Below are 26,417 nucleotides of genomic sequence, written 5' to 3' on the forward strand. Positions count from 1 at the left end.
GGTTGTATCTGTATGTTGTACATTCTTGAAGTGTTTTGGTAATGTAAATATATTTATAGATGAAATATTAAAACTATACTACTTCATCTATCTACTGGTTTTGATACATAGTCTCGCTTCTGTGAGACCATGAGCTTAGATCAGAAGAAATTGTGATTAGACTTGATGAAGCATTGTCTGGTGTGAGTGTAGGTTAACTGACAGCACGTTTTAATATGTTAGCATTTTCTTGAACAGTTAATTTTATACAAAATTTTACACTCCTTCACTTCTTCTGAGATGACACTCTGTCTAGGTGTGCAAAGCATTTCATTGTAATTATAGAAAGGGTTTATGGCTTTTGTAGTTCGGGCTGTGGTCTTTCTCCATTCTGCCAATCCTGGTTAGCCAAGTGCAGTTATTCAGAAACTAAATCTATGTAACTGAAAATACATCCACTATGTTTTTTTTCCGATGAGACATTTTAGGAACACTATCTGCTGTTAAGTAGAGAGAACTTTCAGGTATCACAGTTCAGTAATCAAACCTTTCCTTATAAGCATTAATGTTCAGATGCAGAGGATTGAGTCAGTAGAATTTCTTTCATATGGAAGGGCAGTTATCGCTAGTACCTTTGGTTTTGAGGGGTATGATCCACATCTAGCTGGGATTATTGGTAATGATGATTTTTTGAGTATCTCCCATAAACTACTAGAATATTAAAAAGAAGTTAAAAAATACTTGGGGTGCTGCTACATCTCTCCAGTATATATCTGTGGGATATCCGTTGCACCAAGACCTTATGTACTAATGGATTCATACAGTCAGTAATCCACTTGGTAGTAGAAAGGAGCAGTGGTTCAGACAGAAATCTTTCTATGAATCTTCCGTAGACCTCCAGCCAGCAGAAAGTATGTCAGTACTGTCTTGATGGCAGGGGCTCACACATCGATTCTAAATGACATAGGAATTATCGATTTTGCTTCTTTCTCTCTTTGTCAAGAATATCAGCTCTGCAGGTGAATTTCTTGAACTGTTTTGCAATTCAGGAAACGGTGTAGTCTGATTGGTAAACTGAGCATTAGTTTGATCTATTCATCTGTTCCTTCACTTGTCTGCATGAGATAGGTAGGAATTGCATCTTCAGTGTACTTTTTTTTAGAAGATGCATGTACAACCCTTGCTTGGTACACAGCAGTCCTCAGTACCCTGTGAGTATTTGTACATCTGAGCTAAGATAAAAGCAAATGTTTTTAGAGCAAAGTGTTGAGGTTAAAAAGAATTTGATTTGTTTGCCTTTAATTAAAAAAGGGGGGAAAAAGTAAAAAAGAAAAAGGAAAAACTGGTATTTGAAGCTTGTCAGAATGTAGCCTGTTTTCTGACTCTTCAGGCTCCCAAATAAAATTTCCTGGTTTTAAGTGCTATTTTTAACCTTAAGTTTCAGTGTTCTCACTTACCCCTTAGATCTTTCATGCTTAACAATGTTGTTAATCATTGATAAGGGGTTGGGAGGATTGATCAGATAAGAGAAGTTGTGTAATGAATGATTTGATCGATCAGTCTGATACCATGACAGTTATATTGTTTAATTCCTTTTATTGTCTTTAATAAATCCAGCTTTCAGGAATGTGGCTACTTCTGAATACCTGCTCACTGCAAGATGAATATTAGCTTGCAGTTCGCACTTGGATGTTCAAATCGTTGTGGGGTTTTTGGTTTGTTTGGTTTGGGCTTTGGTGTTCTCTTTCTTTGTTTTGGGTTGTTTGTTTGGTTTGTGTTTGTTTGTTTTTCTAATCTAGGATGAAACAGGTGCCTATTTAATAGACAGAGACCCAACCTACTTTGGGCCAGTGTTGAACTATCTCAGACACGGGAAACTGGTTATTAACAAGGACCTAGCTGAGGAAGGTAAGACATTTTTAAATACCTTGTTTGCTTGCCATTTGCTTATTATTTTCACTTCTTTTGAGTCACCGAAATAAACTTAGAACAAGACGGCAAACCTTAACCAGTGTAGCGTTTCTATCTGTTTCAAGCAAAACTGACACATATCATGCAGTTATAGCATATGGGGTTATTTGAGCATTTTGAGTACGATTCCTGATTTTACAACCCCCATTCTCAGTTGGAACATTAGCGTTCAAACAAGGGGATAGATGCCTTTTAGTGTGTAACCTTGTATCTTTCCTGTGTGACTGTGAAATATTTGGGTTTAGTCCTCTTTAAGCAAAAGAATGCCACCTAGGAAACAAGCTTTAGAAGATGTAAAGCAAACTAAAAGTGAAGCTCTGGCATGTTCATATGTGTGGAATTTGCTTTTAAAGACTGAATTCTGCCCCCGGCTTCTCCCTCCTTGTTCCCAGTTTGTATCCATTTTACCCTAATGGAGCGCGACTGTTTTAAAACACATAGTAATAAAACTGTATTGATAGCATATTGAAGAAATTTATCGAAGAGAAATACAATTTAACAAAACTGGGAAGAAATGGTATGAAATATAATTTCCATGTGCGTTGTTAAGCATACTGTGTGTGGAGAGCAGGTAGGCCTTGAACATGTGACTAGAAGTAGTATGTATCTTTAAGCTTTTGTTTCAGACTCTAAGATCTCAAATGACAGGTAGGAAAATTTTCTCCTTGCTAGCAGCTCCAGAGATTTTCAGTAGGATTATTTAAATTTCTCTTTTGCATTCTAGCCCAAGACAGGGCCTGAGGTATGGTGGTCTTATCAGTCTGCTGTGGAATGGTATCTGTCTGCATTTTTTTGTTTCTTGCCTCATTCTGTAAGTGAAATGGCATCAATTTTTTGGGGGCATTTTTAGGATGAGCTTCTGAAAGATGCCAGAATCATTAGGTTGGTGAACTATCTTATTACAGGGAAAAAATAACTAATTTTCTGTAGCTGTTGAGAGGATAATATTATGAACTGGTGATTTTGGCCTGGAATCTTTAGTTACACTGTCTTCCCAAAAAATGTTTTCACACTAGGTGTACTGGAAGAGGCTGAATTCTACAATATCACATCTCTAATAAAACTGGTAAAGGACAAAATAAGAGAAAGAGACAGCAAAATCTCACAGGTGAGCCTGTTTTCTTGTGTGCTTTTGATTATTTGTCCTATGACAAGTAGTGAGTGGGTTCCATCTGTTTTTATGTAACTCCTGATTTCCCCAGTAAGATATTGAATGGCTGACTTCTATCACTGGATGATCTGGAACCACTAGGACACAAAGATTAATATTCTTAATTGCCGGCTCCTGCCAGTCCACTTGCAAAGTTCACAGATCTCGTTCAAAAACTGAAAACATTCTAAGTAATTGTTCCAAAATGTCCGGTAATAGTAGAATTTGTCATAGTATAATTTCTGGAAATAGTTATTTTAGAGAACAGCTTTTGTAGAGCGTTGCTTTCTTGTTTACTTTCAAATGCTCTGAATATGATGAGGTTGCCTGACTATGGTATAACTGCTGTTTATATAGTATGTTTATGTGGCACACATACAGATGCTGTCTGGATCCAGCTCCTGTCATATGTTTTTGTAGCAAAGTTACTTTCTTTATTTGCAATGCTCTGTGGTTGAGAAGGTTGCCTCTTCTAATAGCAGCTCATATTCTCCGTGAAAGTGAATATGATGAAGTTTGTTCTTTAACTCTGCCACTCAGGCTTCCCTGGTGGCTGAGTCTTCATGGAGATATTCCAAACTTATATTGTTGTTGACAAATTTCTCTTGAAGCCAAGTTGCCAGATTGCAGGGTTGCTCTGATAGCATTTACTATAGCTCTCAGCTAAAATGGTCCTAATTATTCATTGCTCTGGATGGGTTCAAAGTGGTGTTGCTTACCTTTTCTAGAGAGTAAGGGCAACTTCAGACAAGTCACAGACATAATGAATTCCATGTCCTGTTGAACATCTTCTATTTCTTCTTGAAGGTGCCAGTCAAACATGTATACAGAGTGCTGCAGTGTCAGGAAGAGGAACTCACTCAAATGGTTTCCACAATGTCCGATGGCTGGAAATTTGAACAGGTAAAAAACCTGTATGGGATATAGTTAACACAGTCTTCTTAAAAAAAAAAAGTATGAAGTATCTTTTTGTGAAAGAGGAGTATAAATTAAATTCCATGCATCTTTTTTGACTCAGTCATTTTCAGAATTTGGATAAACATACACAGCTAAGTTAAAATGTGATATTTGTGTTTGCATTCATCATAAAACAAAATAATGTAGCATTCCAGGAGGTAAATTTTGCTGACTTCCTATAAAAAGATCTGCAGCATGTCTGAAATGTAATTCTTCGGTGTCTACACATGAGCAGTTGAAGGATGAATGAACCAGAATTAACTAATACAAGTTTATATGAATAGTAGGTTGGATATGAAGAGCTCTGGCTAAAAGAGACGAGTTTGGGAGATAAATGTTTGCCAGGCCCAAAGAGTGGTTCTTCTGATAAAAAAAACTGACACACAAAGGAGGGTGAACTTTATCCTGTGTGGATGTGAAGTTTGGTAGCTGTGAGCTATGTGAATGTTTTTGTTCTTTGCAGTGCATAAAAATAGCTTTGTGTGTACATTCAAGAACACACTGTAAAATTGCAAGATCTATCTGTTATCTCTGATAGTCTCTGTAAGTAAGAAATTAACTGTACAGCTGCTTCATCCTTCACATTCCTAATCCAGCGGAGTATTTAAACTGCATTGGAGCAATAAATCTTTTAACTCTGAAACACAAGTGTTCATCTGCTAGCACCTTTTTCAGTGTCTGATACTTACAGTATAAGACAAATGAGCACAAGCCCATTATCCTGTGCAGTCTCAGTCTAATAACACAACAAAGCAACATCTAAAAAATGTTCATGACACAAAGGTAAAAGGGAACGTTTTGTTTATATTTGATAAAATGTGTAAGGTGCTAGGGACATGGAGACAGCCATGAGCAAATGGACAAAACAGGCAGAGAGCAAGCTTTTTATGCTTCAGTGCTCTTTCAGTTCAAGTATTACCAGGTCTGTTTGCCATGCCACAAGCTAGATGTTGTTTATGTCCCTGAAAAAAACTCTCGCCTAATACATGACTGTTTTTTGGCCAGTGCATGGAAAAAGGTTTTTCAACATTCTTCTTTGTCAGAAGAAACTAGCTTTTATTACAAATAGAGCTCCTTTACTTTTTAGTAGATTAAATGACACCATATCTTTTACCTATCCTAAACCCTTCGAAGATATTGTATTTGAGGGTAATACTGCTTTGACCGTTCAACTACCGAAAGACCTGTTATAATCTCTTTTAGAGCTGGAAGAATCCAGTGCTTTCCTTGGACATTACGTCTTTGTTTCATCCAGCTGTCTCCCTGCTTCCTCCCTCTCCCATGTTGCACATTTTTCAGCGCATAGTTTGAAGCAGATAAACACAACAGCTGTATGATCTCATAATACCTAGCATCTCATTACCTCACACTAGGCCATTCTCTTCTTTGTACTGCAGACCTGCTTGTATCAGACGTCATTCACTTGAAACAGGATTAGAATATTGTGCATAAACAGTTTTATTGTTAGTACCTTCAAACACTGTAGCATTTCTGTAATTTTTTCTAAGCCCATGTTGCTCAGCAGCATGCTTTCTTTCAGAAGCAGTCTTTAGGGTGGCACCCACCATGTTCTGTATGTGGAAAAAGATGGAATCATCAGCTATTTCAGAGGAGTGATATTCTTACAGATTAAAGAGTCCTTTTGCTCTGAGCCACGTATAAAACGTACAAGTGATTGGTTTTGAAAAAAATGGGGTTTTAGGTTTAGCATTTCAAAATTTTATTGTTAATTATGATTGTATATGGTTATTAAATAGGAGTGTAAGGTGCTGAACTGTTGGTGCACTTATGCAGATGTATTGACCCCCTTTTCCAATGAACACGTTTGAAAGCTCTGCTAGAACTGTACAATTATGTATTAATCCCAGTCCAAAATCTATTACCAAAAATTATGATGCCCCACTTTAGTGGGTTATTTTGTAGAGGATTTTTAGCTTCAATTGTTGCCTCTTTATGCAATCAGAAAAAAGCAGTATTTTGGCAATACAACAGAATAAAAAACTGTAGGCTATACAAAGTGGCTAAATAGAAAGGCTTTAGACAGCAGCAGTCTTGATCATCTAAATTTTAATGATTAGTGTAACCTGACTCTGACACCATAATGCAGTTGCAAGTATGTTTACTGTATGAGGAGGATGGTATTTAAATACTGTCTCCAAAATTATTCATATACAATAGCAGGATATATGTAGGTACTATTCATGGGCCTTCTCATCTGTCATAATCTCCAGTTTACTCAGAATAGGCAATTGTTTTCTAACTCTTCACACTTAGTTTAAAGCTCTAATCTCTCTAAAGTGCACTGACAAGCTATGCTTTAATTTAAATGGGCTAGAAATTGCCATGTGTTATTAATTGTAATAAGAGATTGAGAAATTTAGCTGAGGTTGAACTTTAAATTATTAAACCTTATTTAAATTATTAGATGTTTGGCCAGTGCTTGGTAGTGATTTTTGTGGGAACAAGACGATATTTACACTCCAGTTACTTTCTTAAATCTGTAAATTACTCCTTCTAAAACTAATCTAGACCATTCCATGTTTTTTCCTCTTGTTGATTTCTTGTGTTTCCTTTGCTGTATTTTATCAGTATTTAGAAAAAGATGAATGTCTTTAATACCCAGGCTTTATGTATTGCTTTACAGAACACCTTCCAGTCTTATATCCATGTTTCCTTCTCCACTTGTCAATGTATGACAGGAAAAGAATGCACCAAACTTTGTTTTTCAGAGTAGTTGGCTACAACACAGTTATATGGGGAGTTTTCTGTCTTCTTATCAGTAACTCTTAAGTTCCATTTAAATTAAAAAGGGCTTTGCATCTGCCTCAGTAAATTTTACGTTGAAATTAAAGTTTCAGCTTGATAGCAACCTGTTCTAGTGGCAAGTAAGTGTTACCTGAACGTTTGAGCTCATCTGTTACTTGTACAATTTGGATAACGATATGTGTTTCAGCTTTACAAAGGTTTCTTTTTGTGTTTTGCTTTGATTGGTTATTTCAGCTTGTCAGTATAGGTTCCCAGTACAGCTGTGGCCGGGCTCAGCAGTCAGAGTTTCTGCTGATAGTGTCACGGGAAGTGAAAGGGGAAGAGAGATGCTTCCAGAAATGCTGCAGTGAGGTGTGTCACACCATTCTTTTTGCCCTCACACTGATATGCTTGGCCTCCTTGCGTTTCTGCTGCTTTCAGATCATTCCACTTTTTTGCTGGATGTACAACACATAGTAGTTTGTGTGTATTTGTGACTGGCTTTTATTTATATTTGCGATATTTCATTACACATTATGAATGTCCACATTGTAAAAATAATAGAAAAACAAACAAACAAAATTATCTTCGTTATTTAGTTCAAGGTTTTTCTTAGGAAGAGTTCTTACCTCCGCAATAGATAATTTATTTTCCTTAAATTTTTCACCAAAATTAACAGCCTTTGATCCATACTTGTTAACTAAGCGGTACAATTCAAACCTAAGGATCCCTAAAAATACAGCTTTGAGTTCAGTGGGTCCAGAAGGGGACAGTTCTGGTAAACTGGGAAAATGATTATTTCATCCACCAAAATTAAGTTCTGAGTTTGAACCGTTTATTTCTGGTAACTCAGAACTCAACTCTTTTTTAGGTGGATGGTATGTTCAAAATGGAATAACGAATAACAGGAGTTTTTTATAAGTAAAATATAGAGGAGAGAGGGAAGAACAAAATGAAGAGTTTTAAATCTCGTCTCAAGTTGAAAAAACATCCTGGGTGTTTCCTTGGCTTTATTGTTTTGTTGTTTTGGGTTTTTTTTTCATCTTGGGAAATTTCCTTGAAACCCAAATGGGGAGTCCTAGCTTCATTCATTCTCTTTTTTTTTTTTTTTTCTTTTTTCCCCCTTGCTCTGCTTTTTTGATTACTGTGTAACTTCCAAATATCCATGAGTTCGGGAAGGATTTTTTGCTCTCAGTAATATTGGAGGCAGTTTTTGGTTCTTTAAATATCTGTGCTGCATTTTGAACTGTTGTGTGTGAATTGATTTGGGAACCTGGTGCTCTAATTTTTTTCATCAACAAAATGCCTGGAGTACTTGTTCTTTTTTTTGTAACATATATGGTTATTTAGTCTGAAATATGGGTATCACATTATGAAGATAACATGATAGTGAAATGGCTTAATAAAAACAAAGCTTTGCCTATGACCTTATATGGACACTTAATCATGTGATTCTAGATTTAAAACCTGGACTGTTACACAGCTTTATTCCAGAATCTGCTTTCAATGTACCAAGCACTGTCTGTTTCTTGCGGTTGTATGGGTAACGTTTGGAATGTGAAATGTGGGGTTTTCAGACTTGTGGCAACAGAGAAAGAATTGTGGCTTATTAGGGATGTGTAGGGTACAGGCAGAATGATGTTATTCATGCGTTCATGTCATGGATTGCTCAAAGTAAAAGTCAGCATTGTAATATAGAAAGCGGAGAGGGCAGTGAAGAAATTAATGCAGGTATAAAATAAAATAAAAATTATAATTAAAAAAATGAAGCTTTGAAGTCTGATTCTTGCATTAAGAGACCTGAAATAAATATTCTTTCAGGCCTGGTGTCAGTCATCAGTCACACTGAGTTTTAGGTGCTGCTGTGTGTGTATCTTCATAACCTTTTGCAAATCCTTTGGGAAGGGAGAACAAATGCACTATACGTGCGAAAGGCATAGAGTCCATTCTTAGATTCATACAACTTGATTCTGTAAAAAAAAATTGAGCGGAGGATTTTCTTTAATTCTGCTAGCTGATAGTGTAATTAAAAATTTTAAAAAAGTTTTTTCAAGCGTTCTAGCGTACAAGGAGTTCTCCACATCTGAAGTAGAAGCAGTAGCATTCAAAGTACAAGAATATTTAAAATAGAATTTGAGAATAATTGTTACAGAATTTGCTTGGTTTTGAGATTCAGGCCATCACAAAATAGAGAAGGAAATTACTAGTGGTGAAGTAGAAAAGTTAGCTAATATGAGTAACTCCAATGATAAGCAGAAGAAGAAGGCAAAGAAAACAAAGGTGAAGAAGACAAGAAGAAGAGGGGCTGCTGTTTGTGCAAGCTGGAGTGGTTATCTGAGATAGCAATACTATTGCTGATTTGTCTGGTAAATATACTGTGTAGATTTTGAATCAATGTTATTAAACCAATATAGCAAATCTGTGTAGGAATGTTACTGAAATGTGAGGTCTGTCTCAGTTCAGATAGGCATGAGATTAGTTCACTTCAAAAATAAGGTTCCTTATTATGAGACAGGAAATTCCGTCTTGTGATTTCTTTGTCTTTGCAGGGAAATCGTGACCTCTATTGGCATATCAAGCAATAACTATATTTCTGTTGATTCAATAAAAATAGAAGTAATGCTGCTTTCCAGTCGTGCCTTTTTTAGCTGTAGCTGACAGCCTACTAGTATCATCAACCCTTATTGCATGGAAGCAATAATGGATCTTTATCTAATGGATTTTCTGTGATAAGTAGCATTGGCATTTTCCTGTGCTCAGTTCTGCCTCTGTTGGGGATCACAGGGATGCTTAAACAGGATCACACTGCATTAGTAAGGAGTGTAATGGAACAAGTCATGGAAGGAATAAACCAGTACAGAAAAATAGATATATGCATGTGTACATACATATGTATATATTAAAAAGCATACAAGTCTATGAAATTTACAGTTTCAACAGGTTCTTTTATCTTTCCTTAAGTTTTTAGTAATTTAAGCCACATGAAGCAAATGTGGCTTCAACACAGTTTGTCCTTTCAGAAAGTTTGAGAAACAGTAGTCTGTATAATCTGAAATCCTTTGACCTGTTTTTCATACCTCAGATAACTCTGATGTGTTGTAGCTTTTTTTGGAGGGTGGGATGGGGGTGGTAGTGTGGGGGCAGACAGACATGGCAGGGGTGGTCTTCCAGTTTATCAGCATCCTTCTTAAAGTGTTGTCACCAATAGTGGGAACAATGAAGTGACTTTTGGAATAGGAGTGCAAATACGTATTTCTGATCTCAGTTCCTGAGAGAGGAGTTCAGTTCTAACCTACAGACATTTTTCATTGTTTCTTTTTCTGCCATTAGTCTCGTGGTTGTGGATCATTTCAGAAAGTTACAATGACATTTCTAGCTTGCAGTTGCTACTATGCAAACTATACATTTTTACCTGCACACATATGAAACTGCTTATGAGAGAGTACTGTGAGTTGGAGTTTTGAGCAACTTGAGTCTAATTCTGCAAAAGTGACTTTATCAACTGATCGGTAGTTGCAAAAAGTCATTAGATGTTTTGCAGTCAGCTAAATCTATAGTCCTATCCAACTGGCTAGAAGTATTCAATCTGCCATGTCTCTTAAAAAGACTTATGTGCAAAAGGTTAATTTACGTGGTTGGATTATGAAGCATTTGTTAGTAGCTAACAACTGAAGACCTGTCAACCTGGTTGAAACAGGATTGATGATTTGGCTGATGTTTGCGTCTCGTATGGTATCTACTTTCAGAGAGGTCATTTGTTTCTTTAGAGTGTCAATAAGTAAAGAAGTATTTTTCCTTCTGGTAGTTATCATAGCTTACCTGATAATGAGTTTTTGCCATTTTTCAAGAAGAGTCAACTGTATACTAATTAAGTTGTATACTTGAATTTTATTCTTCAGACTTCTCTTCAGAGAAGGTGCACTTTGAGTGGCTTTATTTAAATATGTATGCAAACATTCTGAATGTTTTCTAGCCTTTAAGTGGGTTAAAATGTTGTTTAATGTCCTACCTCTTACCTTAATAATTGAAGCAGTTACTGTATTTGTACTAAATGGTTTGTCATTGCTATGCAATGTATAGTGTAAACTTTTTACCACTTTGTTGGGTTTAAGGCAACTTAACTGTTATTCTTTTCTGAAAAATTGTGCATGATGTTTTTGTTGGTAGGGAAGATAATCAACAAATCCTATCAATATATGAATTAATTTGGGTTGATTTTCCAGCTTTTCAGTAGACTTTCTCAGTCCATCTTTGCAACCAAGAAGCTAGTTACTCTGTGGGTTTTGTGATTCTATATTACACAAATACGTTATGGTGCAGACTGCAGAGTATTCATTGTGAAAGATTAGCTGATTTAACATCTCAAGGTAAATGATGTCTTTATATGCATTGGTGCTTCTAAAAAAACCAGGCTGTTTGTGACTTCATTACACAGTTTTGGTTGGAAAAACGTCTTTAACACATTAATTTTGGATCAGCCTATGTTCATTACTGATTATGTATATATTTTGCAGAACTAGAGTGATGTTAGAAGAGGAAGAGGCAGGGAAGGTTTCTGGTGATCACATTCAGTGTAGTTAAAGTGCATAATTTGAGAGTGATGAGTTTTGATGGCCGGTACTGCTCATGGAAGGCTGAGCCCTGTATGCTGTAGTATCATCAGGCTCCAGAACTTTTTGACAGTGCGTAGGCCTGGCATCAAGTTGATTCATTGTGTAGACACACTGCCTGCTGCTCTTTGTAGACCTTGGCTCTGTCTGTCTGTGAAAGTGCTTGCTTGGCTGTCATACTGCAGTGCAGGAACATCCAAACAGCTCTGTCCTCTCCTTAGAAAGTACAGTGAGGCTTTGTTTTCTTCTGACAGTGCTATATGGAAGCTGATTTTAACCTTGGTCTAACTTCAGTTTTTGTTGGGGGAATAATTTTATCCCTTAAGTACAAACTCTGGATCAGGATTTCATCTTCACTTCGTCTTTCATGCTTTAACAAATCTTTTACTCTCTTTGGTGTTCTGCTAGACTAATAGTAGTACACTATTTATCTTTACAGAGATATCCACAGTGTTTTAAGTGCTGTTACCCTAAAAAAATAAGTTAGGTCCTTTCTATGTGGCCATTTCTAGAGCACTTAAATGGTATAGTAGAGACTGAGGAATAGGGCACTCTTATTGTATATGTGTGGTGATTTGGTAGATAGATTAAATATAGCTTGAGTAATGACAAAATGACACAGTGTATCTGTGTGACAGTTTTATTTTTAGGACTTTGATCTTTGTCAGTAGATCTGACATTATCTTGTAGATCACACATTATCCTGTTGTGCTTTTGAAATAAAACTTTAAAATAAATGCACCAGCTACCTCTGAATTGAATCTGGCTTAGAAAGGCAGGCTATTTAAAGCTTCTAGCATTAGGTAAGTGTATTGTGTGTAAGGTAAGACAATTTCTGCTATTTGGTAAACCTGCTGCATAAGAAATAGTATGATGTTGAGTATATTTTTCTTTCTCGGTAAATTGTCATTTATCATTCAATATAGAGACTGTAGAAACTTGTAAATATGTCACATTTCATTATACATGGCTTCTGCTTGTAGCACTTCCTTAATTAGCTTCCTTGTAGCAGTATGTATGAATTTCAGATGTTAATCTTGATGTCCCACCATACTGTGTCTTGTTGTTTTCCAGTCAGATGCAAATATTGCGTTTGTTCATTCAAAATATATTTTAATAGAAATACCATTATTCTGTAAGTAGTGATGGGTATCCCTTCAGGCTAAAGAGGTTCCTGCATGCCGCCATTTACATGTTAAATCATGCCACATTAAGATACCACATATAAACTTTAAAAATTAACTTTGGAGGATAGGAAGGTTTCCAGTAAATAACAGAAACAGGGAACAGGCTACTTCTCCATTGACCTGCCTCCACAGTCTTTTCTTTCACAGGATAATTATAACTGTAAATCATTAATTCTGTAACTGTTTAAAAAAGCCTTGTGTGTATCTTATCATCAGAGTGTGTATTGTCATTGTATTTGTCAGCATCAAAACGTATTTGCATTGAAGTGGAGAATCGTGCTTCAGGCAGAACCTACAGTCTGAAGAGTGGGGAGTGTTTGTACTAATTGTGAGACTTTATGAAATTTGTTTTATGTAGAAATACAATTGACTTTTATTTTTTTCATCTTTCAGCTGGTCAGTATTGGTTCTTCCTATAACTATGGCAATGAAGACCAGGCTGAATTTCTGTGTGTTGTCTCGAAGGAATTGCATAATACTCCTTATGGCACAACCAGTGAACCCAGTGAAAAGGCAAAGGTGAGTTCCTGGACATTGGACTAAAGAATGGTGTTGAATTGGGTGGGCACAAGTCATGGTAGATCAACCTCTGTTCTGGACCATCATTTAATTGTCCTTTTTTCCCCTTTTTAGTTCAGGACTAAAAATGATTCCTTTTCCATTGTATGAGGGACTGAAAATGGTACAGTCAGCATGCATTTGTTATGTATGCCTGAATTATTTAAATGCAATACTCTGTACTTTTTAAGTGCCTGTTTTTTTCAGGTATCAGCAGATACTTTCTCTTTAGAGCTGGGAAACTTGGTTTTGTTTTTTGTACATTTGAATGACACTGATTCAGTTAAAAACTGTTTTTCTTGCTTCACTTCAGCTGAAGAAATCTTACTGTCAAGAATGGAACTTGAAAGACGCTGTCTCTGTAAAACAGTCTTGTGTAATATATTATAAAATGAAGGTACTAAATGTTTTCAGGGTTCTACCAAGTTTACTTTCTGTAACCAACTTTACAAAAAGATTTCATGGTCACAGTATCTTAGCGTTTTACTCAGTTGTATTTTGGAATTTGTGCAAAGGAAAACATAAAACCACAGCTGACTGGCCGTAAGACAGAGCAATTCTGTAATGTAAGTGTATTCATGGTCATGAATAGTGAACAGCTTTTATCATTGTATTGGTTTTTTGTACCAGGAGATGACTACAGACAAACTGGATACACCTGTAGTTGGCTTAAAATCTTTTGGTTTCCCTTATGTAAATGAGAAACAATTGGTAAATCATCAAAGCTTGCTTTTTCAAGAATCATCTTCAAAGAAATTGATTTTGAAATAATGCTAAGAATGGATCTGAGTCTTGGCACTGAGGCCTCAAATAGATGAAACTTCATTACTTTTTATGCTTTGTAACACACTTAAGGAGCTACACATATGGAATAAATTTTATAATTCGCACTATAAAAATACTCTAAGCTGTATGTTGGATTCCTAGTGAAATAAGTAATTTATGTTCATCACTGTTGAGATAAAACTTCCGAAGGGTTGTAAAGGATTAATGCAGTCAGGAGTAAACAGTGAAACTGGGTAAACCATGTCTTAGTCTTTCAAAACCCTAGTTAAGGTGTGCTTTTGCCAGGATGTTTGAGGAAGACTTTGGAAGTTGACATGTTAGAGGTGTGTGGTAATAATTTAGGGCTGAGGTATCTACCTGAAATAAAATGTGGATTTCTAGAGCCTAATAAACATCTTCATAAGGAATGGTAGTGCATTTTCAGGTAATTTCAGAACTTGCCAGAGTTACGTTGTATCCTTCATGTAGAAAAAAATATGGGTCAAATGCAAGTGTTAAAGACAAAAACCAAAAGACAGTTGAGACTGCATTACAAGTGTGTAGATGGAGTAGCACTGAGAGAGGCTGTCTTAGACGTTTTCATTAATGTGCTGCTTGGTCATTGTTGCAGAGAAGAGAGCAGAGCATCGTTTGACCACTGTGATGAATAGGAATTACTATTAATTTTGGTTGGAGATATAACATTCCCTCCTTTTGTCCTGGGAGAGTTAAGCTGCTGCTAGCAATTAATAGGCAATACTTGAAGAATAATTATTTTATGTATTATATTTCTAAAAGATCATATTTTTGTATATAGGTATATGTTGTGACTGGGAAAATAAAAGAAAAGGAATTTATTATTTTCTTGAGAGGTTTCTGACTGCTGTGTTCAGGAATCTTAACTTTGGGAGATGTTGTCTTCATAGTTCCCTCTTAGCAAGCATTGTCTTCTAGTCCCAGCAGCGTCCGAGTTGGTCTTCACGAAGATCATATGATTGAAATTCTGATATCCACTTTTATATACAGAATAATATGTTTATGTACTGGGACTGACTTACAAGAAAGTCGTCCTATTACTTTTACAGCAGACTGAGTTAGAGAAAAAAGACCTGCCAGTATATAAGTTTTATTGACAAGCACTTCAGTTTTAGTTAATAGTCCTGGATTTTCAGAATAGGAGAAAGTATCTTCTGATAGCCATCTGGTCAAGCTTCACCTTCCTTCCTTCTTAGGGACTTTGTTCTTATGTTTTCTTTTTTTTTAGTTAACAGCATAATAAGTTAGTAGATGGCTTCTGTGTAACCTTCTGATACACCTAAGCAAAGGAAATTCATCTTAAATGGTTCCACTGGGTTTTACTGGTAGCCATGCCACGACCAAAAGATAACCTATATTCCCACAAGCAGTCTTCTCTTTCATATCACTTTATTGACCTGACTATTGGCTTCTATCTGCTGACTTCAGGATATTTGGAAGAGGAAATTGTCCTGAAATCTGTTACATTTCTTCTTGAAATGGTCAGCTGTCATACTCTTTTATACAAAGAGTGGAGGTTCCAGGTAAAAGTGAATAAGTGTCATTGCCAGATGGTTCAGGTGTAAGTGGATTGTACTGTGTTGAAGCTCTGACTTATTTGCAATCTCTTCTTTTCCCTTCTTTTATACGTGCTGCATGCTGCATGACACTCAGAGTGAGGATGAAGAAACGGATTACGATATGAATGACTCAGATTAAGTGTAAATGTCATGGTGAGCATTAGCTGCCCTAGGATTTTAACCAGATGCTTTTCTGCCCCATCCGATTCCCACTCCCACTAGTTCTGTCCTTCGACTAGTCTTGGTGGTGTTTGTGTGTTTGTGATTATAGTTGTGGCATGGTTGGCAAAGATAGAATTCATGTTCTGGATATTGCTTCTTTGACAGAATAATTAGCGTTGCTTGTATAAACTGCATTGTGAGTAGTATCTTCAAAGCTTTGCTGAGAAGGAAAGTTCTTCATGCAGATTCTAGGGCCAGAATTGCTTCTCATTCATTCATTTCTTTCTTATTTTATGTGCCCCGGCTTTTCTGTCAGATAGGTTTTTTACATATGGAGGCATCTGATACAAACTTACCATATACATTTTCAGTAAATGTCTGATTTGGCAATAATTTAACAAACTTGACCTAGTGCAACAATAGTCCAAAGGTGGTCTTAAATGATAATTTTGAAACTAAGGATTTTTTTAGTAAAGATGTGGCAAATATAAGTAAATAGTGTGATCTTAGTGCAACAGTTGTATTTATCACAGGAAACTACTCTGAGGAGGGATCCTTTCCACTGTACTTTGACATCTGATTGAACATGAAGTTACATTAAAAGTCACAAGCGGAAGAGCACAAAAAAAGCTGCATCTGAAAAAACAACTTAGGCACTTTTCCTAATGTGTCTTTAAGTACCACTCATATTTATTCCTCTCTCTAGTTTCTAGAAGATAACATACCATTGAATGTTCAGTGGTATGGTGTGGGTGGTCACTTGAGCCTGGATAAATTGACGATACTTACCACTGCATGAGATTAAACTTCAGCTTCTCACCTATACACCTGATCTTTCTAGCTGTAAAAGCAGCCTTACACTTATCTCTGAAGTTTGGGCAATGCTTTCAGGCACATGGTGTGATTCTAGAGGTTGTCTTGTGCAAGGCCAGGATCATCACTTAAAGATCCTTATGGGTCCCTTCCAACTCAGGATATGCTGTGATTCTATGAAGTCGCTGCACATGGCTGAAAAAGAACCTACATTATGTTCTGAAATGATGCTAAGAGAAGCCACTGCTAGGGTACACTAAAGCCTTCTGCCAGGTCTGCAGGAATGGCTGAAAGGAATGGATCAAATCTGAAGCTTTATTGAAACAAAGTAAACTGGCACTTGGCTGGAACTGAGTGTAGTATTCTTAAACTGCTTGAGAAGTAAACAGTCCTTAAAACACTTTTTTATCAGCAGCACCTTTATTTTGAGTGGAAAGAAATAGTTTTCATGTTCTGCTTCCCTAAGAAGCAATCACACTCAGGCCCCTAGAATATGACAGTTCATTCAGCATTGTTTAGAATTTTTAAGCCAGCTTTGAATCTGGTGCACCTATGAGGAAAATAGAACAGAAATAGGAAAATAAGGAAAATCCTCAATACAGCAGGTCTGTACTGGAGTTGGGACAATCCCCATTATCAGTGCAGTCTGGGTGATAGATAGATTTACTGCAGCATTGCAGAAGACTTGGGGATACTGGTGGGTGAAAACCTGAATTTGGGCTAGCAATACTTGCAGACTAGAAAGCCAGTTATCCAGGACTGCAACAAAAGATGCATGGCCAGCAGGTTGAGGGAAGTGATTCTCCCCCTCAGCTCTATTCTCATGAAATCCCACCTGCAATGCTGCATCCAGCTCTGGGATTCCCAGTACAAGAAAGACCTGTGAGAGTGGGTCCAGAGGAGAGACATGAAAACGGCCTGCAGGCTGGAACAGCTCTCCTGTGAAGACAGGCTGAGACAGCCTGGGGATTGTTAGGCCTGGAGAAGAGAGCCCCAGGGCCAATGTTAGTGCTTTTCCGGTACTTTAAAAGCCTTATGAGAATGATGAAAAAAGACTTTTTACCGGGACTCATGGTAACAGGACAAGGGGTGAGGTTTTTAAACTAAAAGAGGCTAGCTTTGGATTTGAATATAATGATGAGAATATTCTTTACCATTAAGGTGGTGAAACACCTGGCACAGGTTGTCTAGAGAAGCTGTGGCTGCCCCTGGATCCCTGGAAGTGTCCAAGGCCAGGCTGGACAGCAACCTGGGACAGTGGAAGGTGTCCCTGCCCATGGCAGGGGTTTGAATGAGATGATCTTTAAGATCCATTCCAACCCAACCCACTCCTGTGATTCTATGATTTCCTCTTCAGTAGAGGTAAAGTTTACAGAAGAAATACCAAGAAAAGTGTGTTAAAATATTGCCTGATGGAATGGAGTTTCTGCTTGATGTTGGGATTACTGGCTCAGTAAAGCGTGCAAAGTTCAGTGTCCAGATCTGGCTCAGCTTTATCTTATTGCATGTGTTCCTGATGCTACAGAAAATAGTTTTAAGTCTCTTAATCTTGCAAGTACTTGTCTAGGAATGAATGAACTTCATATTAAATCAGAAATATTAACAAAATTAATAGATCCAGTATTATTTTCTAGTTGCACAGGTGTTTGCTTCAGACATGTTTGTCTCTGTTGGATATAGTTTCACTTACTGACTCAATTTGCTGTGTCAGACTGTTACCCTCTATTGTGGGCATCTACTCCAGCACTTTGTTCTCTGCTCTGACCAACAGCAAATACTTGGGGAAGGAGTTTAAGTATGAAACATTTATGATATCTGCTCCTGATATATTTCCCCACCTTCCAGTAAAACTCAGTCTGGGAATTTTGACTTCAAGCCTTCATCCAGGTCATTGTATGGAAGCTACAATGACACTGTAGTAGTACCATGAGCTGGTATCAGTGGCACTATTGTCTGTAAGTTTATCTAGCCCTTTTTGCATGTATTATACAAGCAGTTGCTGAGTAATTTACAGAGCCTGTTTTTTCCCCACAGAATTCACTTACATCTTTCCTACAGTTTCATATTAAATTCTTTTTGCTTAGTATATATAGTCATGTGTAACATTCATGAATTATCGTCATGAAAGAAGAGGTGTTTGCTTCTAAAATGTACCTTAAAGCATGACATGGCTGGGGGGAAGCGTCTTTCTGTATTTTGGAAATTTTTCAAAGTAGTTGCACTGACATCTGGCTTTGTAACTTCAAAGCAATAATGCTGAATTTGAAATGAAAAAGAACTTTATATGGACAGAGCTAGATCCAGGTGTAGAAGGAAGTACAGCTAGCATGTGACAAAGTGAATTTCAAATTTTTTGATCTAACACCACACTGCCTCTGAACTGTCCCTGAGCTACAGAAACGGTAATGGGTGTTTTATGAACACCAGCCCTTAAAAAATCCCATGGCATTGGGCAAAGCAGGTGAGACCTTGCTTGACTTAAGTCACTATGAAAGACTTAATAGCAACTTCAACAATATTAACAGGAAACCAAATTAGTCAACTTTTAAAATTTAAAACCATACTTGAAACTGTTGTGTTAAGCGATTGCCAGCCTTTACCCTACAAGCACAGAGATTGAAGTGATTGTGTGTGCTGGCAGATTCTGTGGGCTGGAGTGTGCTACTGAGTGTTTGTTGTAACATCAGGCTACACGAAGATCATAATAGAAGGAAATTCCATCTTGAGGGCAGCTCTGCCATTGTCCAGGGATTGTGCCTTTGCATTCTTTCAGCTTTTGAAATAAAGAGCTCTTCCCAATACTAAGAAAATTATCAAGAAGCAGAAGAAAATGAAGTATCAAAAGACTTTTACTTATAGATTAACATTCTTAAGTACTTGTGCTCAGTACATTTGAAGCTTTGCTTAATGCTGTGTTTGCCTTTTGTCATGATTGGTTCTACAGCCTGCTGACACAGTTCTAGAGTACTACGCAGCCTGACAGTTTACGTCAGTGTTGCTGGTTGTGATTCAGTTTAGAGCAGCAACATTAAAATATTGTTGCCTGAACAGTCAGTCCTAAGACTTGGATCCTTTCCTCTCTGGAGAAGCCAAAAAAATCTGAAACAGAGGAGGAGAAAAAATAGTCAAACTGGAAGTAGAATGGGTGTTGATGATTTAAATCTTGCCAGGTTGTACTTGGGCTTTAAAAACTTCTTGCATCATCACACCCATTGTGCCATTTCTGCACATTTTTATTTTCTAGTTCATGTTTTTGCTACTAATTTATGGAACACAATTTGCATCTGAAACTTCAGAAAGTTACGGACATTTTACTGGAACAGGAAAAATGAAGATTAAATTCCATTTCTAGTAAAGTACCCAGGTTAATTTACCACGTAGGACCTCAGGATCTACTGAACTAGGTTGAGGTGCACTGGCTTACTTTTTACAATTGCCAGCGCTTAAGTCTTATTAATGTATTAATTGTTTATATTAATAATACTCAATTCCTAGCAGTGTTTTGCACCTGTCTTAATGGTATTTGATAGGAGACATTGTATGTATCAATCCGTCTTTTTTCAGCTTTTAAGCACAGACCCCAGGAATGACATTGAACCAGGTCCCTGACACTTTACCAGTTATTAAAAATAGTCATTGTGTTGCTTTTTGATCTCCATGCTTTAGGAATGACAGTGAGCTAATTTTCATTTATAGAATTTTTATTGGTCTATTTCAGATTTTGCAAGAACGAGGTTCCAGGATGTGAAGACAGTATTGAACGGTGACAATTTTTTTCTTTTATTCGAAGATGCAGTGAATTGTCACACTGAAGAGGCTTGGCTGCAAAAGAAAAAATCTGATTTAGACAATTTTCTCTTGATCTGGGTTCAACCATATTTGCCTATAAGCTGGTGTCAACTTCTGGAAGCATTGCAAGATTACATAATGGGAATAGATGATGTGAGAGTGTGTGTTAAGTTTTGCTTGTAGTGCATGGTTGTACTCTCTTGTTGGCCGATTGACACTGGTCATTTGAAAAGAAATGACCATGCACTCATATTTTCCTCGGAGACATGTAGCACTTGATGTCTGGTGCTGGATGACCCAATGTTGATCAGTTTGGAGACATTTTCTTACTAATCATTGTAAACCTTAAAAAGACAATGTAATTGGTGCTACACACACACACACACACACACACACACACGTTGCAGCCCAAAAACACAAGTATTTGGGTGTATGTTGTTTCAGAATCAGTGTCAGCCCCAGTTGACTGTATTAGACTGCACATTCCTTATGGCTCCGTGACATAATCTATTATGTAATAACAGCCTAGGAGATCAACTGAAACTAGCACATGTAAAAGTTACACAACAGAGAAAAGGTTTCTCTGAAGAGTGTATATATTGACTGGATGTATAGCTTATTTTAATACCCAAAGGGAAGACTAAACTCAGAGAAAATGGCCTTCCTCTGAGTTATTCTTGATGTTCTCTCTGTTAAAACAGTCTTCTGCAAAAGTTATGCTCCAGTCCTGGTCACATGCTTGAAAGTGGAATCAAAGTTCACTTAAAATGACCAACTGAACATTCTGTTTCTTTGGAGGTGTTTGTACTCAAATGTGTGTTTGTGCTTTTATAAAATGCCTGTAAGCATTGAACTGTGTGGATTAGGGTAGAGATTTTTCTAGAGCTGAAGGTTTTACAGAAATACAGCTGGCTAGTCCTAGGTCCCTGTCTCTATGACTCGGAATAAAATCAACCTTAGTGTGAACATAAACTCATCCAGTTGAAAAACCTGATTACTTTGGATATTCAGGATACCTGTAATCAATCTTTCTCTTTCTATACAGCTTCAACTATGCAGTTAAGAACAGTATTTGAACAGAATGTGGTGCAGCTTTGTTGGTTTGTCCTTGATGAAGGCTAATACACAAGACATACACTATGTTTTGAGCAAAATCTTTAGCACATCTTTAAAACACTTAATGAAATGGACAGTATAAAACTTGATTTCATTGACTCATGGAACCAGTGGAAGGGAGTTTCAAAAAGCTACAAGATGGTTTTAAATTTTAAAGACATTACAGTTTTCATTCTTAGTAATTTCAGAATTTATGCATATACTGTAGGTAATCCTGTACACAAGAGCCTGATTTTCAAACACCCAGGGTCTACTTTTTTTTTTTTAATGTTTTTTTAAAGGATTTACACATTGATAAAAGTTTGGCAAAACAATTTGTAAGAAACATTTCTACTAAACAGATTAAGCAGTGGGCTAAATGTCTTGTCCATGTGCCTAATGCTTGAAAGAATTTGTAATGCATTTTGAGACTTGGATGTGGTCTGCACGGGAAGCTGCTGGCCCCTCCACAACACATACAACTTTTGTCTTTTTTTAAGAAGTTAAAACTGAATTTAATTTACTAAAACTGTAATTGTGTAGGGGGAAATGTTTATACTTTTGTACTTTTTTAGATACCCATATTTTATCAGTTTAAATTGAGCACACAGATGTCCCCTAATTAGTGACAGATTATCTTGTGTATCTGAAAATAAGCATAAACAATTGTCTGTGTTAACTGCACATTAAAACATTTCCTCTGCTGCAGTAGTCACTGTGTTTTTAAGCAGTATGACTCCACCAAATTCTGTGAGCTCCCTGGCTCATGGAATTGCAGCCAGCCATGTTACTTGTTTTCTTGATGTGCTCTACAGAGTAATTCAGCATTGATCTAAGTGGATTTTAATGCCTAAAATACCAGATTTACAGTGATCCTTCTGAATCAGCATTTCTGTTGCCTCCCCTCCTAACCCAAAAAGGACAGACTATTTAATCAAGTGAAATTTTCCTGAATGACATCAGCAAAGCATGAGTAACAAATTGAGCAAACTGAACAAATTTAGAGTGTGTAAAGGAGTGGTTTTTTTCTAAGTATGGGGCTTTTTTTTCCACTGGAATATTTTCAGTTTTAAAACCTGCTTTTATGATGAGATTACTGGCAGTTTAGTTTACACTGTATCCCTGCCATAGCTAATTTTAGGGAAATGAGTGTTTAATAATTTTTTTGCACTTTGTTTCCGATACCTCACAAAGATTTTAAGAAGGAAAGAGAGAACTTTAGTAGGCAGGTACCTTGTAAATTATTTTAAATACGCTGTTGTTTGAGACCACCTGAACTAACTACTTTCCTTTTCTTGCTATTGTCATTGTTGCTTTAATTTTTGTGATCATGTGAGGCTTTCAGATAGATGGAAATGCTCTCTTCAGCTTTTTTCAAGGCATTAACAATTTATCCCTAAATAAGTTTTGTTTCTTTTTGTTTGACTGTTGCAGTTTCAAATAAAGTTAGTGACAGTAAGAAGGTAATTGCATTAGAGTCCAATCTGCATCACCAGGTTTTGCAAACATTGCTTCATCTGTTAAGATCTTGCAGAATGAAGTAATATACCTGTACAGTTTAAACTGGAGTCCTTTGTTCCTTTCCTGCTCTTTGGAGAGTACCTACCTGAGAATTGCTTGTGACTGTGCAGAGCTGAGGGGTTCACTATCAGGCTGGAGCTGCAAAGCTGTACTGCAAACCCCTTGGACTTAACTCTGGACATACACAGCTCCTCTGTTCTTAAATCAGAACAGTATTCCAGGTTAGAATTTTACATCCTGAGCTTGAAGAGATCATAGCAGAAGGAATAAAGCAGGAAGGAAGATTGAATTCCTTAAAGGCACTTACATGACAAACTTCTTGCAAAACTTGTTTAAAAACAGAAGTTCAAATTTGCTATAGCAATTTCTTGCAATTTCTTGCTTTGAGTTAGGAGACAGCCTAAGTTTTCTCAGAGGCTATTTTCTTTTATTGGAGATGACATTTTTATATAAGACACTTTTGACTTCTTCAAGCAGCAAGTAAATCAGAATTTGTCTGCAATGAACAAGTAATTCTGAGGCCTCAAAGACATGAATGTCACATGGTCCATAATAACTGTCCAAATGTATACTCTGACTCAGCAGCTCCCAGCCCAAAGGTTACCTGGGATTTTGTCCTACTTACTGTGGGATTTCCACAGATTACAGTTAATTGCGGGGGTTTTATCCCACAGTAATTTAATTGCGTGTCAAAGACTTTATTGAATTTAGAAGCTTTTTTTGATTCTTTACTTAAGTTTCCATCATCAGAATCATATACCCATAAAAGCTGGAAAATGTACTGTGTTTTTTTTCAAACTCAGATTTCTTGTAATGATAAAAGTTCCTTTCATCTTGCATTGTAGCATTAGAAGATATTTCTTAAAAATGAAACTCTGTGAATCAATTTGATGATTTGCTTTCAGATTTTCTTTAGACAATAGCTGTGTAGCTCCATTTCTAGCAATGTGAATGCACAGTTGTGATTAATTAGAAACAGGACTGTTTCCTGCACATTCCAAAATTGAACCAATCTCCTCATTTTCTGAGAGAGGTGGGTTTTTGGGTGTTTGTTTTTCGTTTTTTTTTTTCAGGAGAAAAATGAAAACTGGCACAATAAACAAAAAATAACTTGGTTGCAGGCATGCAACCAAGGGAACAAGTCTGCTGAGTAGGGTAATAGTGTTATCAGAAAAGTGCTTCTTATAACAGAACACTATTCTGGGAATGTCTACTGAGGTTGTTGAGAGTTGTCAGTCTCTGTTTAAGTTGTAGAAGCTGTAGAGAGCTACCACCAACAAATTAACACACATTAGTTACAAATTTTATTAATATTACAGAAATGAACTTGGAGTGCAAAAGTGCAATAGTATCTGGTTCAGTGGAATTAAATAGAATCTGGATTATAACTACCCAGGTATACTGGAACGTATTCCGTGGGAAGTACTGGGAGAAGAGTGAAGTTGTCCCTGGGCTTTTTGAGGAAGATCCAAGTCAAATGAAAGCCGGAAGTCTGGGGTTTTGTTCGCTTGAGATGTGGTAAAATCCAAAAGTGCCATTCTGTTTTCATTCTCTCTCTCACCACATCAGAAGTTTCAGGTTTTTCAAATTAACTTTTTCAAGCAGCCCTTGAACTGTGGGGCTCTTGAAAGATGAAATTTTGTTATGCCTTTAACAGTGTCTTTTATCTGAGGCAGTAGGGTTAAAACCTGAGTGGTCGTTGAAGAAGTGTCTTTTCTAACACAACAGTTTTGAAATACGTAAGCCTGAGGATGCTGCCTGTTACAGCGTTGTAGTTTAGACTGCAGTTATCTCCAGTCTAAGGACAATCTTGGGATCTTGTGTGGGTTTTTGTGTAGAATTATTGATTCTTTAAATAGTATGAATATTCAGTTAAAAAAAAAAAAAAAGTGGAAAGCTCTCTGAACTCAGTGTCATGTAAGTTTTCATTTGTTTCACAAAAATTAGGAGCTGTCTTTAAAGGCTTCTTAATGAACAGAGGCTTTAAAGGGCTAAATAGATCTTACTGTCCAATTTGCCTAAATGACTGTCAGAAGGAACTCTTTCCATTTTCAGAGCAGAAATGCTAAGGGCTAAAATGCTTTCCAGGGCTAATTTGAGGTTCCAGAGACATACAGTGTTTAAAAAACAACTAGTCTGTTTTCCTGTCAACTCATGGACTCTAAAATAATTTTTCCAAACGGCTGAACCAATTGCAGATGTAAGTGTTCCTATATGGCTTGGATTTTCAGTAATGAGATTGGATAAGAGCACACTAGAAAAGGCAGTACACTTACCCTCCACTTTAGTATTACCTTTGGTGAAATCTAACAGCTTTTACGAACAGCACTGGCAGTAGAGAAGCTTTGAGGAAGATTCTGCCCCAGGAAATTGTCACGGAATATTTCTTTGCAACTTTGTTGACCTTTACTTTAGCAACATCTACCAGGGCATAAACTTCTCAGAAGTTCAGTGAATAGATACAGTTGCAAATATAGCTTTCTGGATGCATCAGAGGGTTCTCTTCAGGATATTGTGTCTTAATAACTACTATAATGAGAGAAACTTTTTAAAAAGTTATTTTGCTACTTTGGGGGTGAGTGGAAGGGGAAGGGGTTCTGCGACAGTGCTCTTTCTTGCCTTAGGAAGCTGAGCCTAAATTTTGACCTAAGACCTGTTGTGATTTTGAGGCTTCGTCATCTCAATTGAGTAAAGAATAAAAGTAAATGTACTTATTATGTACGTGATTCTTGCTACCTTTGAAGATTTTCCAAAAGCTTATGCACAACTTTACTCACATTAACTTGGCTCATGTGTACTTGCTAGAATGAAGCAAGTGCCAAGGCACTCTTAAAAGTAATGTTTCCAACCTCTACCTGGAACTGAAACAAGATCACCAAACTGAAGAAGTATCAAATGGCAGCTTTTTCCACCTGCTTCTGTCCTTATCCTTACCTCAACCTAGTTATGAAAAATCTACTTCCTATGCACTCTTTAGGACCACCTACCCAATTCAACAAATGTTCTTTTTTTTTACCTTTTCCTCCAAATCACTGGTCTCAAAATTAGTTGTGCATCAGCTGTTTGTGCTTATACCCAAGTGGCCATACTTGCAACATGTTATTTCCTGGATAGTGGATTAGCAATAACACTTTATTTTGTGCCAATTCATTATCTCTGAAGTGTTCTTACTGCAGCAAAATTTGAGTTTTGATTTGGTTTTAATGCATTTGCATTAACCAAAACTCATAGCACAGACACGGACAAGAAACCGAATTCAGGGAAATTTCCCTGGAAAGAAATCTGGTAGGGCTTCCCAGATGATTTGAAGGTGGTTACAGTTAACCATCACTTTCAAAACAAACAAATGAAATGTGTGTGGGTATTTTTTTAACTTCCTTTTCATAACACTAGTGTATTGTAAACTGCATGGAATAAACCTGGTTTTTCCCTTTTAAAGTGTGATGTCTTACATCTGTCTTTTCTAAATGCACTAATTGATATTAATAGTGTCATATCCTGTGATAATTCCTAGTTTAGC

General features: G+C 36.8%; 1 protein-coding gene across 4 annotated transcripts in view; it reads left to right on the forward strand.

Annotated features, from left to right (window-relative positions):
• KCTD5 (potassium channel tetramerization domain containing 5) overlaps window positions 1-26,335 on the forward strand; it is a 32,140-nt gene extending 5,805 nt beyond the window's left edge. The window contains exons 2-8 of one of the 4 annotated variants that reach the window (XM_066197649.1): window positions 1,779-1,887; window positions 2,967-3,058; window positions 3,908-4,003; window positions 7,058-7,174; window positions 12,993-13,118; window positions 15,612-15,670; window positions 20,211-26,335. In XM_066197649.1, coding sequence (XP_066053746.1) covers window positions 1,779-1,887; window positions 2,967-3,058; window positions 3,908-4,003; window positions 7,058-7,174; window positions 12,993-13,118; window positions 15,612-15,656 — 585 coding nt within the window. In that variant the 3' untranslated portion in view covers window positions 15,657-15,670; window positions 20,211-26,335. The remainder of the gene's footprint in view (window positions 1-1,778; window positions 1,888-2,966; window positions 3,059-3,907; window positions 4,004-7,057; window positions 7,175-12,992; window positions 13,119-15,611; window positions 15,671-20,210) is intronic. The other 3 variants (XM_066197650.1, XM_066197651.1, XM_066197652.1) reach the window with 3 other exon arrangements.
• The last annotated feature ends 82 nt before the right edge of the window (window positions 26,336-26,417 follow it).

The sequence above is a fragment of the Chamaea fasciata genome, unplaced genomic scaffold (assembly GCF_029207755.1).
Source record: "Chamaea fasciata isolate MVZ Bird 193981 ecotype frontalis unplaced genomic scaffold, bChaFas1.0.hap1 SCAF_16, whole genome shotgun sequence".
In the NCBI taxonomy this organism is placed as follows: Eukaryota; Metazoa; Chordata; class Aves; order Passeriformes; family Sylviidae; genus Chamaea; species Chamaea fasciata.